The sequence below is a fragment of the Lutjanus erythropterus genome, chromosome 16 (genome assembly GCF_056507025.1).
Source record: "Lutjanus erythropterus isolate fLutEry1 chromosome 16, fLutEry1.hap2, whole genome shotgun sequence".
Lineage (NCBI taxonomy): Eukaryota > Metazoa > Chordata > Actinopteri > Lutjaniformes > Lutjanidae > Lutjanus > Lutjanus erythropterus.
Window position 1 is genome coordinate 10,108,047 of NC_139332.1, and position 12,188 is coordinate 10,120,234.

At 39.8% G+C, this 12,188-nt stretch overlaps 1 protein-coding gene across 1 annotated transcript; it reads left to right on the top strand.

Annotated features, from left to right (window-relative positions):
• The first annotated feature begins 7,866 nt into the window (after nt 1-7,866).
• On the top strand, nt 7,867-11,756 carry LOC146312734 (putative C-type lectin domain family 20 member A). The gene is made up of 5 exons (XM_084738347.1): nt 7,867-7,903; nt 8,011-8,382; nt 9,466-9,789; nt 9,972-10,063; nt 11,464-11,756. The coding sequence occupies exons 1-5, from the start codon at nt 7,867-7,869 to the stop codon at nt 11,560-11,562; spliced, it is 924 nt and encodes a 307-aa protein (XP_084594473.1). The 3' UTR covers nt 11,563-11,756.
• The last annotated feature ends 432 nt before the right edge of the window (nt 11,757-12,188 follow it).

Here is a 12,188-nt window from a genome sequence, read left to right on the forward strand (position 1 = left end):
GGACTCTGACTGCACAATTGTACTTTGAATGGTTATATATATGCCTCACATATCCTGCGTCCATTTGGAGTGTCGGTTGTGCACATCCACAGAAATTAATGCTATGCATCCGCAAGATGCAATACACACGTGACCGATAGGGGCATTGTAGGGGTAGGACGCAGTGACAGGGTCAGGGGTCAGGAGATATATCACCAGCAACAACAATGGCGGAAAATTTTGAGGACAGGCTCACAGAACAAGTCCACAACTATCCTCATCTTTATGACTTATTGTTGCCACTACACAGAGACAAACATGTCTGCCACAACAGCTGGTTTTGGAACAGTTTGGTTTTGGAAGTCGACATCAAAAAATGGAAACAGGCTCAAAACTGCTATGTATGTCTTCTCTTAACCTGTAATTCTTTTTCTTCTTTCTTTTGTTTTTACGGGTCGTTTATGGTCTGAGTTCTCTGTTACGCCCTCTGGTGGTGTTTTGCAGTAACATGCATGGACAAGCGGCCGCGTCATGAACAGTTCGCTTCATTACACAGCTGGTTGCCTACGCAAGTGCATGGTCAAACAGCAAGTATGTCTCTGGCTTAACAGCTGAATACAACTAAACCTGTAAGGATGTGATATGAGTGCTATAATTGTTGCACAGACTGACTAAGGTTAAAGAAATTTGGCGTACAGGATGCTAATGGGAAGTAGCAGGGTCCTGTTTTAGTGTTAATAAATACGTGATATCATATCGGTGCAGAGACGTGTGTACTTGCCAATACCCATCAAGTATTTTAGGCTGTAGCAGAGGCATTTCAGATGCTGGTATCAGTATCGGAACAGCCCTATCGGAGCTGCAGATGTTTCCCTGTTTCCACTCCTGGCTACATCAACAGATTCTCTCCATAACAATCACAAACAGAACTGGTGATTAAGTACAACTCTGGCAGAGCCCAACGCCCACAGATGATGCAGGTGCATCAGAAGAAACCAAAAAAAGATTAATGGGAATTCAAACTCAGTTTGCCTCCATTCCAAACTGGTAACTGCAGATGTGCCCCAGCCTGAGGCCTCTGTGGACATTGCAACAATACTATTAAAACCTTCTCTTTCTCATATCCATGCACCATGAGAAGATACACAATAAGATACGCTACAAATCAAACGACTTGACCTGCCTTGACGTTGCATTCAATACCATTGATTTCACCTGCTTGCCATATTACAAAGTCTTCAAATAGAGAATTTGTCCCAGAGTCCTATGCAATAATCCTGTGTCTGAATTGTAGAGGAAGCTGACAGCAAACAAACAACACTGTTTAATTAATCAATAAGGAATGTAAAATCTCTAGTATGTGCATCAACATTATTGCTACAGACAGTCCTTTAAAAGTTGTGAGCTTTGATCACAGTAATACATCCTGCTCGCTGTGATCCCTGCCTAAGTTGTAATGTACTGTGCTTTTGCAGTCTCAGAGATAATCCCAACATTTGGAGACACACTGTGGTAGTTACGAGAGATTTGTCCTGCGAGTTAGATCCCTTCCTGCACCACTGTCCTTCTCTTTGAATCTGGATTACTCCCAATTGAGATACCCTAATGATGACTTGTGTCCTCCAGTCCTCACTTTTTAGGCTAATACCCGTGGAGAGAATCTCCCGGCAACTGATAGTGTGAGGGAGAGGATAACAAATGAATGTTATTAGAGGAGAGAGGAGGAGAGCTGTGGCTTTGGAGGACAGATTAGCAGTAATGCCAGGTCATTTCAGCGTGTGGCTGTAAGACTCTAGCAAAACCTCAGTGGGAAAATGAAAGTGCGGCATAATTACCTGAGTCAGATCACTAAGAACTTCCAGCCTCGCGGACCACAATTAGTTTGAGCGCAGAGGAGAGCCCAGTGTTCTATCTTGCTAATGACCATAATCAATCATTTATCATATACAGAATCAAAGACTGGGAAGGGTTTGATTCTGTAGTAATTTAGTTTAAGAAGCTTTTGCCACCAGAAACAATTGGCAGGGAGCTGATGCAGGGAAAACAGTGAGCCAAAAGCGGCTCACAGTTCCCTTTCAGCAAAGAAATTATTCTCATTTGCAGAAGTTTCACTTGCCCTACAGTACAAATGGATGTGCTTTATATGTAAAGCATGCTGGCTGCACTTTGGCCCTGCTCAAGCATTTTTTTTTTTTTTTTTTTTTTTTTTTGGAGATCGATTGTTTTATTCTTTTCTTACTCATGCATATCTTTCCAAGGACAAGTAGGAATCCAATTCCCTTGTAATTCTTTCTAGGACTTGCATATACACACAGGCACACAGAACATGCATTAATACTTGAATTTGAATGCGGGAAAACAAACAAATACATGTATCAAAAATTCAGTGCTGTGACCTTGTGTGGTACTGCATCCATACACATGTGTAAAGAATAAGAATTCTATGCCAGCAATCAAGATTTATTACTGCATCTTTTGTGCGAGTGGGTGGATACCGGATGACCGGACTGGGTGGAATCATAGACTTTCTTGTTAATGTTTTTTTTAGTGAAAAGGATGGATCAGTGAAGCCACTCATGGAGGATACTATCCTCTTCCTCCATGACATCTCTGAATAAACCATGATGGTTAGATTGTGTAAATGAATCATTCTTAAACTTCTTCATGTCAAGGATCACTAAAATGATACAAATTAGACCACAGACCCCAATCTGATAAGAGATTAAAGTGTGTGAAATGGCACACATTCTGTCATTTTGTCACTTATGGATAGAATTACAATGAAAACAAATGAATCCATTTTTAGAGTCCCCTTAGAAACTCCTCAAGAATCCCTGTTGGTCACAGGACTCCACTTTTTGGCCTTTTCCACCAACATAGAACTGCCCCCCTTCTGTTTCAAGCACCTGATTTTGAACTATTCAGGACCCCATTTTCCAGAGCCTCCTTAGCGCTATGTGCATCGAAAGCTGTACCTTCAGGCTGTTTCCTAGAGTCTCCTTGGCTAAGATATACCTTCTAAAAGGTTTAACTTTAGAAAAGTGGTCTGAACCATTCGTAAGCTGTCCCTTAGTGATGTGCTCTGTTCATCCTGTCACTGTTTTAGCTTTATTAGACCAGAATGATGGTTTTCAAATGGACAGTTGCAGCATAGTTCACATCTAGGCCACTTTACAGGCCAAATTACATCATTAGTTTAAAATTAACTTCATGAAAATTAATTATGAAACCCATGTTTCTGTGCATAAAACATCATGAGAATGGTGTCGTTTAACCTGTCTATTCTTATCATGATGATACCCTAAAAATACAGAACAGAGGAGCATAGTGCTGACATAGACTACATGCATGCACACATATACACACTGTGTAAATGTGGATATGCGGTGCCGTTTGTGTGACGACTTTTTGTTTGTATGACAACAAAATCATCCATTCATTTAGGGGTCTAGGTTCAAGGTCCCAATGGAGTCTTAAATAGATTAAGCAGATTATCTTTAGTAGTTATAGCTTCCTTTGCTGTAATATTTGAGTGAGGTAAAATGATTATGCCAACATTTGTTATGTTAAAACCTCATTTATGAGCCTTTACATGTGATCAATCAATGAACTGCAACAACAGACAGTTTACAGATTAAGATGTACCTTAGCAGCTCTTCCTTACGGGCAGCCGCTAAGGGATAGTCTGGGAAACGCTCGTAGGAAAAAAGTTCCTTTGCTAAGGAATACCTTAGAAATGCTAAGATCAAAACTGGGAAACGCAGCCCAGAGCATTTCCACCAAGTTTGTTACAGCTGGAACAAAGAGGTACGAGAACTATTTTTGGTGGAAAACGACGCTTGACAATTATCAAAGGTTGTCAACTTCATTGTATTTATAAATGCTGATAAAACTGCAGAATGTGTGTGTGTTTAAATTTAGGTAACAGATACATTCTTACGCTGACTATTAAAAAATTACTTGGCATCTCTCTCTCAAAATGTAAATTATGATGCAGATTAGTAGTAAATAGGTTTGTAGGACATGTAGTTACCGTGGTAACAACACTTGGATAACAGTGATACGAGCGCTCCTATTTTGCACGTCCTGTATTGCAGCCAGCCACCAGGGGGCGAGGGGATCGAGAGGATTTGGGTTGAGAAGCTCTCATGTTGTTCATCTTTACGTAAGCCAGTGGTTTGCCTGTCAGGTTCAGGTCAGGCTTGACTATGACACTCAGACCTGGGGCATGTTCGGACAGAAATTTGCAGCCTGAGCAGCGCTCTAGTTTGTAACTCTTATTGCCTGTATGATTTTAACCAGCTGTGTCTCAACTCTGTGTTCTAGAAATTAAACTACTATAAAGTACTTTTTACAATATACTATTTGCACCATAATTTACATTGTGAGAGAGATATGCCATGGATGTATGGATGTTTCTGTTGCTAAAATTAACCCCATGCAGGATTCAGAACATGCTCCCTGGACTCCGGTGCCACAGTCCTGTTATTTGGATCATCCAGCCCTCCTCTCTATGACTTGTGTGCAGCATCACTCAAAACAATGGTGCCAGTCAACATAATCTCAGGCAGCAATTACATTTCCTCAAAAACCTATTTGGCTAAATAAGTTTGTAGAATACAAATATAATTTCTAGGAGACAGAGCTGGATTAACAGTTATTACTGTATTACTCCCATCAAAGTGCTAGCAAAACACTTCAAGGTCATATTGCCTTTGAAACAGGGAAAATGTGCAGCCATCATTTGCAAGTGCTCTTCCCTGACATGCAAACCTCATTTAAATCATCTTTTTGAACATTATGTTCACAGTTTCTTTAAATGTTGAAAGCTAGTGTCATTTTAAAATGTTAATAAGAATAATTGGGTTCATACTGACTAAAATAAAATAAATAATAAAACTGTCACAGAGTCAAAGTAAGTGATCAGTGAAAGGTCAAGATCAGTTACTTATGTGTTAGTTATGCCAATGACTGTTTCTGTAAATTGTTCAAACCTGGTGTTTTCATGCACTGCTGGTGGCTTCAGTGATCCACACGCTGCGTTCACACGTCCGGGAGGTAATTGAGGTCCCCCGGGCATCTCCTGTTGAAAGGATGGTGTGGATGATTTGGATGAGACCTCAGGACAGACCATTGACATGGAGCATGTTAAGCTAACCTTCAAATGCTTTGGGGCTCACCTGTAAGGATTAGATACCAGGAATTGAGATCAAAGTATTAAACGGCAATTTGTACCACTAAGGAGTATTGTATGTCCCAAAAGCGAAGATACCCTGTCCAAATTTTATTAACTCTACCGTGCAACTATCATAGCTAAATACTACAGCCAGACCTTTACTCAGCAACTATGCAGCGATTTATTTACTTTTTGGGATAAAAAACTTACAGTTTAGCTGTGCCAATGCTGTGGATAGATCTGCAACCAATCAGGGTCACTGGTGGACATGTTTCAAAAAAATGCAGCGAAAGTGCCCTTTTGGATGCCCCCTTGGTACAGAAAACATGATAAACTGCCCTCTTGGGTGATCGGATGTCCAAGTATGATTAAATACACTATATGATCCCCTTTAAGTGGACAAAATGTGATGTAGTGCCATAAGCTGCCTGACAAGCTAGAAAATTAACCAGCTAATAGTTCTCTGTGTGTTTTTATTAAAAAAGTAGTTGTTGTACTTTAAGTCACATAGTAAAAATATTTTAATCTAAACCAGGGATTGGAACTGTTTCACCGTATATGTATCACAACTTTTGGCACTCTGTTGCCCATTTTATTTTTTGTCGTCCATCACTGATTAGAGCAACAAAACATGTCACAATTATAGCCAAACAGACCACTAAAATGTGTTTCTGAAAACAACAAGAAATAGGCAGTGCAGTAATGTATCTTGATTCATTTCAGCACTGTCTTGTATGTTTATCTGAGTTTTGTTAACCTGCTGCATTTGGCTTTAAATGTTTGACTTTTCAAATCTGGACCTGTAACACTCCTCTGTCACTCATCATATCAAACCCGTCCCCAGTATTGAATGGATGTGATTGGCCCGAAGTGATCCGAGACACGGTTGAAGTCTCTCTGAACAGGAGGGTGGCCAGACATTTATGCCAGAGCAAATGAAACATGAGCTCGGAGATTTGTCTGGTTCTCAGGCTTCTTATCCAGGCATCTATCATCAAGTCATTGTTGAGCGCCATTCAACAATGGAGCCTTAAAACTTTCAGTTTCTGTTTGTTCTGTTTCAAGCGGCACCTTTTCTTTCAGGGAAGACGCTTTTTCAGAGAGTTCCATACTCTTTGCATTGGAAGCAATGGTAAGTTTCACCACATTTATTTTTTTAACCCTTCTTTTCACTGTTGTAACTATCATATGCATTGAAAATTAATTTTAATTTTTAAGATTTAAACTTAAAAAGACCACCCCCAGGGGCAAGGACTTCAAGACTGTGCTGGTAGCAGAGCTCACTGTTACCATGGAAATATTTACCACCCCTGTATATGTGTAGTTCAATCAGGAGAGACTAAGAGTAAAAGAAAATGGTTTATTGACACGTGCATGAGATATGAAACATGAAAAGTCTTTGGCGGTTAGACCCCATTGAAGTGAAACAATATGCACATATATAAATGGGGGTGATGAAGCTGTAGTGAAGAGAACCCCCCGGGGTCTAGACACTGGTGGTGGTGGTGAAGAGGTGCGAAGCAGAGACTGGTGAGGTGAAGTGGCTCTGGACTCCTGCTGCCTGGACCTGAAGGCTGGAGGAGAGGGCGTCAGGGAGGATCGAGGTGAACATCTTCTGCTACCTGGGTCCAATGACTGGAGGAGAGAGGGGTGGAGGAGGGTCGCACGACTGACTGAATGACAACTGATGGAGCAAAGACAGAGGCGATTTAAAGTTTGGCAGCAGCAAATTGACTGGCTATTGCGACCGTGGCAAAATCTGATTGGATAGTAAAGACGAAGGTGAACGCCCACAAGCAGCTGATTAGAGGGAATAGGAAGAGAGAGACGAGTAAAGGAAAGTTATGAATGAAAGCAGCATAATAGAAGTTCTTCCTGACTGAACTTATGCTGAGCTTCATTTCTGCTAGCAGGCTGGCTAGTTAGGTAGCTAACATGAATCATACTAATAATTTTGTTATGCCGCAGTGAATGTAATTTATATATACACACAACAAGATACTACAACACTGTTACTAACAATATAAACATGAAAAAGTTAAATTTAAGAAGAAGTGGTATCATTCACAGTGTATTGTGGTCGGTAGTTTCTTCACTCTTATAGGTACACATTCTTGTATCTTTGCTTTTTTCCATTTTCCAGTTGTTTTTTGTGTATTCCAAGTCAAATGCTTTTATGCTCATGATTCACCTAGTAGCTGGATGGATTGCCATTTTTCCCATCATGAAGATACTGCAATTTTAAATACGAAATAATAACATCAAAAGAAGTTTGGATAAACGCTGTGATGAATTGCAGATCTGGTCAAATGTATACCTCAAACATTTGTGGAGATAAATCCCACATTTCTCAGGAAAAAAAGTGGATACTAATAATTTTATTATCACGGGAAAACAATCAACTGCATCTCTTGTGAAAGGAATGGAGATAAATTAGGCTTCTGTGTTCTTCCGGGTGGATGGCTTGTGTCACACAATACTTTGCATGCTCGCATAATGTGTCAAATCAGAAAGGATCTAAAGATTACGAGTCACCTGTACACTCAGGATCAAGCACAACATCAGTGAAAACACAACGGTAAGAGCTGATTAAGATACAATTCATTATGATCATTCCTTAGGCACTGACTAAATGATGCATTCAAGGTCATGTTTGTAATTATTCCAATTATTATCATTGCAGATTAACACAGCAAGACAATAAAACAGGGATGGGTAAGACAGGACCGGTGATCTTGCTGCTTCTAGGTTAGTGCATAATCAGTAACAGTCCTAATTAATGGATCACTAAATTAATATGTGTGAATATGTTTTACAAGCTTCTGCAAACAGTCACTGAATTCATTTCCTTTCAGCACTAGCAACACTTTCCCTGGGTGTTTCCAGGGAATACCACATTGTGCGGCTGTTGAAGACCTGGAGTGGAGCTCGGAGTTACTGTAGAGAGCATTTTGCCGACCTGGCAACCATAGAGACTGTGGAGGACTGGGCAAGACTGAAAACAGTATTGAATGGCGCTGCCAGCATTGCATGGATAGGGCTTCATGATGACATTCACAGCTGGAGGTGGTCCGCTGACGATACTTATCTCTACGGGGATGGAAACACTAATCTCGGGGGATGGTTTGATTTCGTAAACCAAGGTGGATACCACTGTGTGGACATATTTGGCAGCCAACTATATGACCGCTCATGTAGCGTTCAACAAAACTCAGTGTGCTATAATGGTGAGTATGCACTTCTGTCACAATATTTTTCATTGTCTGGAATTAATTATTCATTAACTTAATTTAGATTTAGTTGTGTTAATGAATTATGACCTAGAACTGTCAGTCATTCCGTACACTTACAGGGACAATATAAATAATACAATTATTTTATCTGTAGAGCTATTTATCCATCCAGATTGTTTTGGTGTGAATTGCCCAGTTTTGAAGATATCAGCAAAGAGGTGCCCGCCTTCTCTCGAATGGAATGGAATGGAGTAAATATCTTTGAAAAACTCAAGATAATCTAGACTTCATTTTGAGCAGTTTTACATGGGATTTATTTTCTTTCAGCCACGTTACACCGACCAACTTGTCCCCGTGTAGAAGGAAGTGTGCATCTACTCATGGATGAGAGGTTACAGCTCAGCCGTGGAGTATGCCCTTTAAACTCCCACAAAGTCAAAGTTGATGTTAAGGTGTATATATTCTTTTTAATATTATTTAAGAGTTTGTCTTTTCCTGGGAAATGATTCAGAACTGTTGATGAGTCATCTGTGCGCTTGGGGATGTACATTAAATTTGTGTGAAATTGAATGCTTACTTGCTTTTGACGCCATTGGAGTTCTCGCTGTTGGATGGCTTTCTTCTGTTTCACAGTACTTTGCACATTTGCATAGTGTGTCAGAGCTGAAAGAATCAAAAGATTGAACATTAGCGAAAACACAACAGTAAGAGCTGATTAAGATAAAACTCATTATGATCAATCCATAGGATCTTTTGACGCCACTGGAGCATCGAAGAAGAATTCATTTACCAAAGTCGACTTTTGTGTTTTTAGGGGCCTCACTGTACAAAAGCACAAATTTAAACTTAATTCACTGATTTGAGTGAAACTGGATTATATTTTACCCACATTTAGCACTATTGGTGCACGCTTTCTTTTGCGTGCTGATTTATAAGGTAGACATCTGTACAGCAGACATCTCCAAAACTTGGTAACTTGCACCAAAACAATAAAAATAGGATTATTGGTACAGGTAAAGACCATGTTACAACATTACTAAGACAACTCCTCTCATGGATTTGCTGTATAATTTTCAGAGTCGACCAAGGAGTACATTGCGGTTACGGTTCCTCTGACCTGGTGGTCAGCTCAGAGGCACTGCAGGGAGAAATACACAGACTTGACCAGCATGAGAAGCCAGCAAGAGAAGAAGGCGATCCTGAGCGTGATTGATGGTCAGTCACGCTGGTGGGTCGGTTTGTCCAGAGTTACTTGGGGGTGGTCTGACCGGAGTAACTCTTCGTATAGGCAGTGGTGGAGAAGAGAGCCCAATGGCCGAGGAAGAGAAAAATGTGTAGGTACTTTAATGGGAGGATGGGCTGATCTTCCTTGTGATCGGGAAATTCCATTCATCTGTTCAGGTAAGCATTCAAATTGCATTCCAATAAATCAACCAAATTTTAATTTCAAACATCAACAAACATAAATGATCTATGAAGAGGTTTGGGTTCACGTGTCCCACAAATTGTTACCTGTTTCTGTAGATGTTTAAAGTAGTTTCTGTTGACACATTAAGGAAACATTCATTATTATTTTTCTGCAGTTCCCATAATGAAGCTGTTGAAGGTTGTAGTGAAAGCTGAAGGATTTGTGGACCTGAATGTTCCCCCAGTACAGGAAGCTGTTCTGAACCATGTAAGTCTCATTCCTCCTCCGAGCGATCTGAGTGTATGCACAGCACTGCTTTAAGCTAAATGCTGCAGTCACCATGCCAACATGCTCACAAGAACAATGCTACTATCTGATGATTAGCAGTAGATTACTATAGTATTTAGTGTAACATTTACCATGCCAAACCATTTTTGTTTAAAATGTTAGCATGCTAACATTTGCCAAACACTAGTTTTGCATGTATTTGGTCCTGGACCAAAGTACTGGACAAAAATTTTCATCCTATGGTGATTTACCAGGCGGCATGGTGGTGCAGTGGTTAGCACTGCTGAGTTTGATCCCCCAGCTGGTTGGGGCAAGGCCTTTCTGTGCAGAATTTGCATGTTCTCCTCATGTCTGCATGGGTTCTCTCCGGGTTCTCCGGCTTCCTCCCACAGTCCAAAGACATGCATGCTAGGTTAATTGGTGACTCTAAATTGCCCGTAGGTGTGAATGTGAGTGTCAGTGGTTGTCTGTCTCTGTGTGTCAGCCCTGTGATGAACTGGCGACTTGTCCAGGGTGAACCCCGCCTCTCGCCCAATGTCAGCTGGGATAGACTCCAGCAGCCCGCGACCCTTCGGGAAAAAGCGGTTACAGAAAATGAATGAGTGGTGATTTATGATGAAAAGTTTAGTGATCAACAAAGTTAGTACAAGTCAACAGCAGCATATTGTTGCCATGCCAGAAAAAGAAAACCTGATTAGTATCATGTTACTTTATACTTTATTCATGTTAATATGACCATACAAACGTGTCATGTTTTTTGTTATAAGAAAATGCAATTTATTATCTTGTTAAAATGTGAAACATTTCATATTGATAAGATTAAACCTACATAATATCTACATAAACAAGTCATGTTATAACAGGATAACTTGTAACATGATAAACTGTTATAGCATAAAACGTTTCACGCTACAAAGTGATATCTAATGTAAAGCAGCATATTGTTATAATCAAAATGGAAATAATCTTGTTATAACAATAAAGTTTTCATGTTGTAACATGATACTGAATATTTTTTTCTTTTGTTGACGTGTCAGCGATTCACTTCCTTTCAAGTCATACATGAACTTGAATCTGTGTATTCAGCAATCCATCCAATAGTTTTTGAGATATTTCCAAAAATAAGAAACAAAATAAAAAATGTCAACCTCATGGAATTCATCATCTGAGAACCATAAATGTCCGTACCAAAGTTTTGTGGCAGTGAATATAGTTTCAGATTTACTCAACAAGTGATGACTGATGATTCTGACCATAATTATCCAGGCCTGGAAATTCCTAAAATCAAATTCCATAATTTCCTGCACTGTGTAGGAACCCTGTCTTAGCTCTTATTTATTGAAAATGGTGTCAACAGTGTGTTTAATTGCATCTTGCAGATGGAGAAACATATGAGGCACCATGGGATCAACCAGAAATTCAGACTGAGCTGGAGGAAGCAACCAAACGGAAAAATCTTTAATGAGAAAAAGGGTTAACCATAACTGTAAATGCTGTCTGCTTTCTTTTGTATTATACAAACAACACAGTCCCTGCTCAGACCATGAAGACTTTTTATTTAACAAGTTCTTAAAGAATTTAAATCTACACCAATTATGTACTTTTGTCTGTGTGTTTAAGTGGAGCTTTAATTACTGTTTGCCATACTGTTGTTATACTGGTACTTCTTACATAACAGGTCTGTTGTGCCAACCTTATTAACTCAGTTTTACAACATGAATTGTCAAATTACATTTCATCACTCTGAATAACAGTGTGTAATCTGCATATGAATTAGCAGTAAAGAGCACTGAGAAGTGTGTTTCTGCTTGTTCTTAATGAATGCATGAGGAAGCGGGTTATTTTTTTTTAGAAAAGGATGGTAGATCACACTCTAAATGGTATCACTGTAGATTACTGTGACACCATTTAGGCTGTGGCCCAGAGCCAGGATTAAACTCTGCCTATGTACACAGAGGTGGTTAGCCATTATAATTGGTCTTTAAAACCAAAACTTCCGTTTTATTCTTTATTTCTCTTCAGTTGTTAAGTTTAATGTGGCACAGAAGCAGGATCCATGCGCAGTAAACAGAGGAGGAGGACTGGAGAAAAACTGCGAATGAGT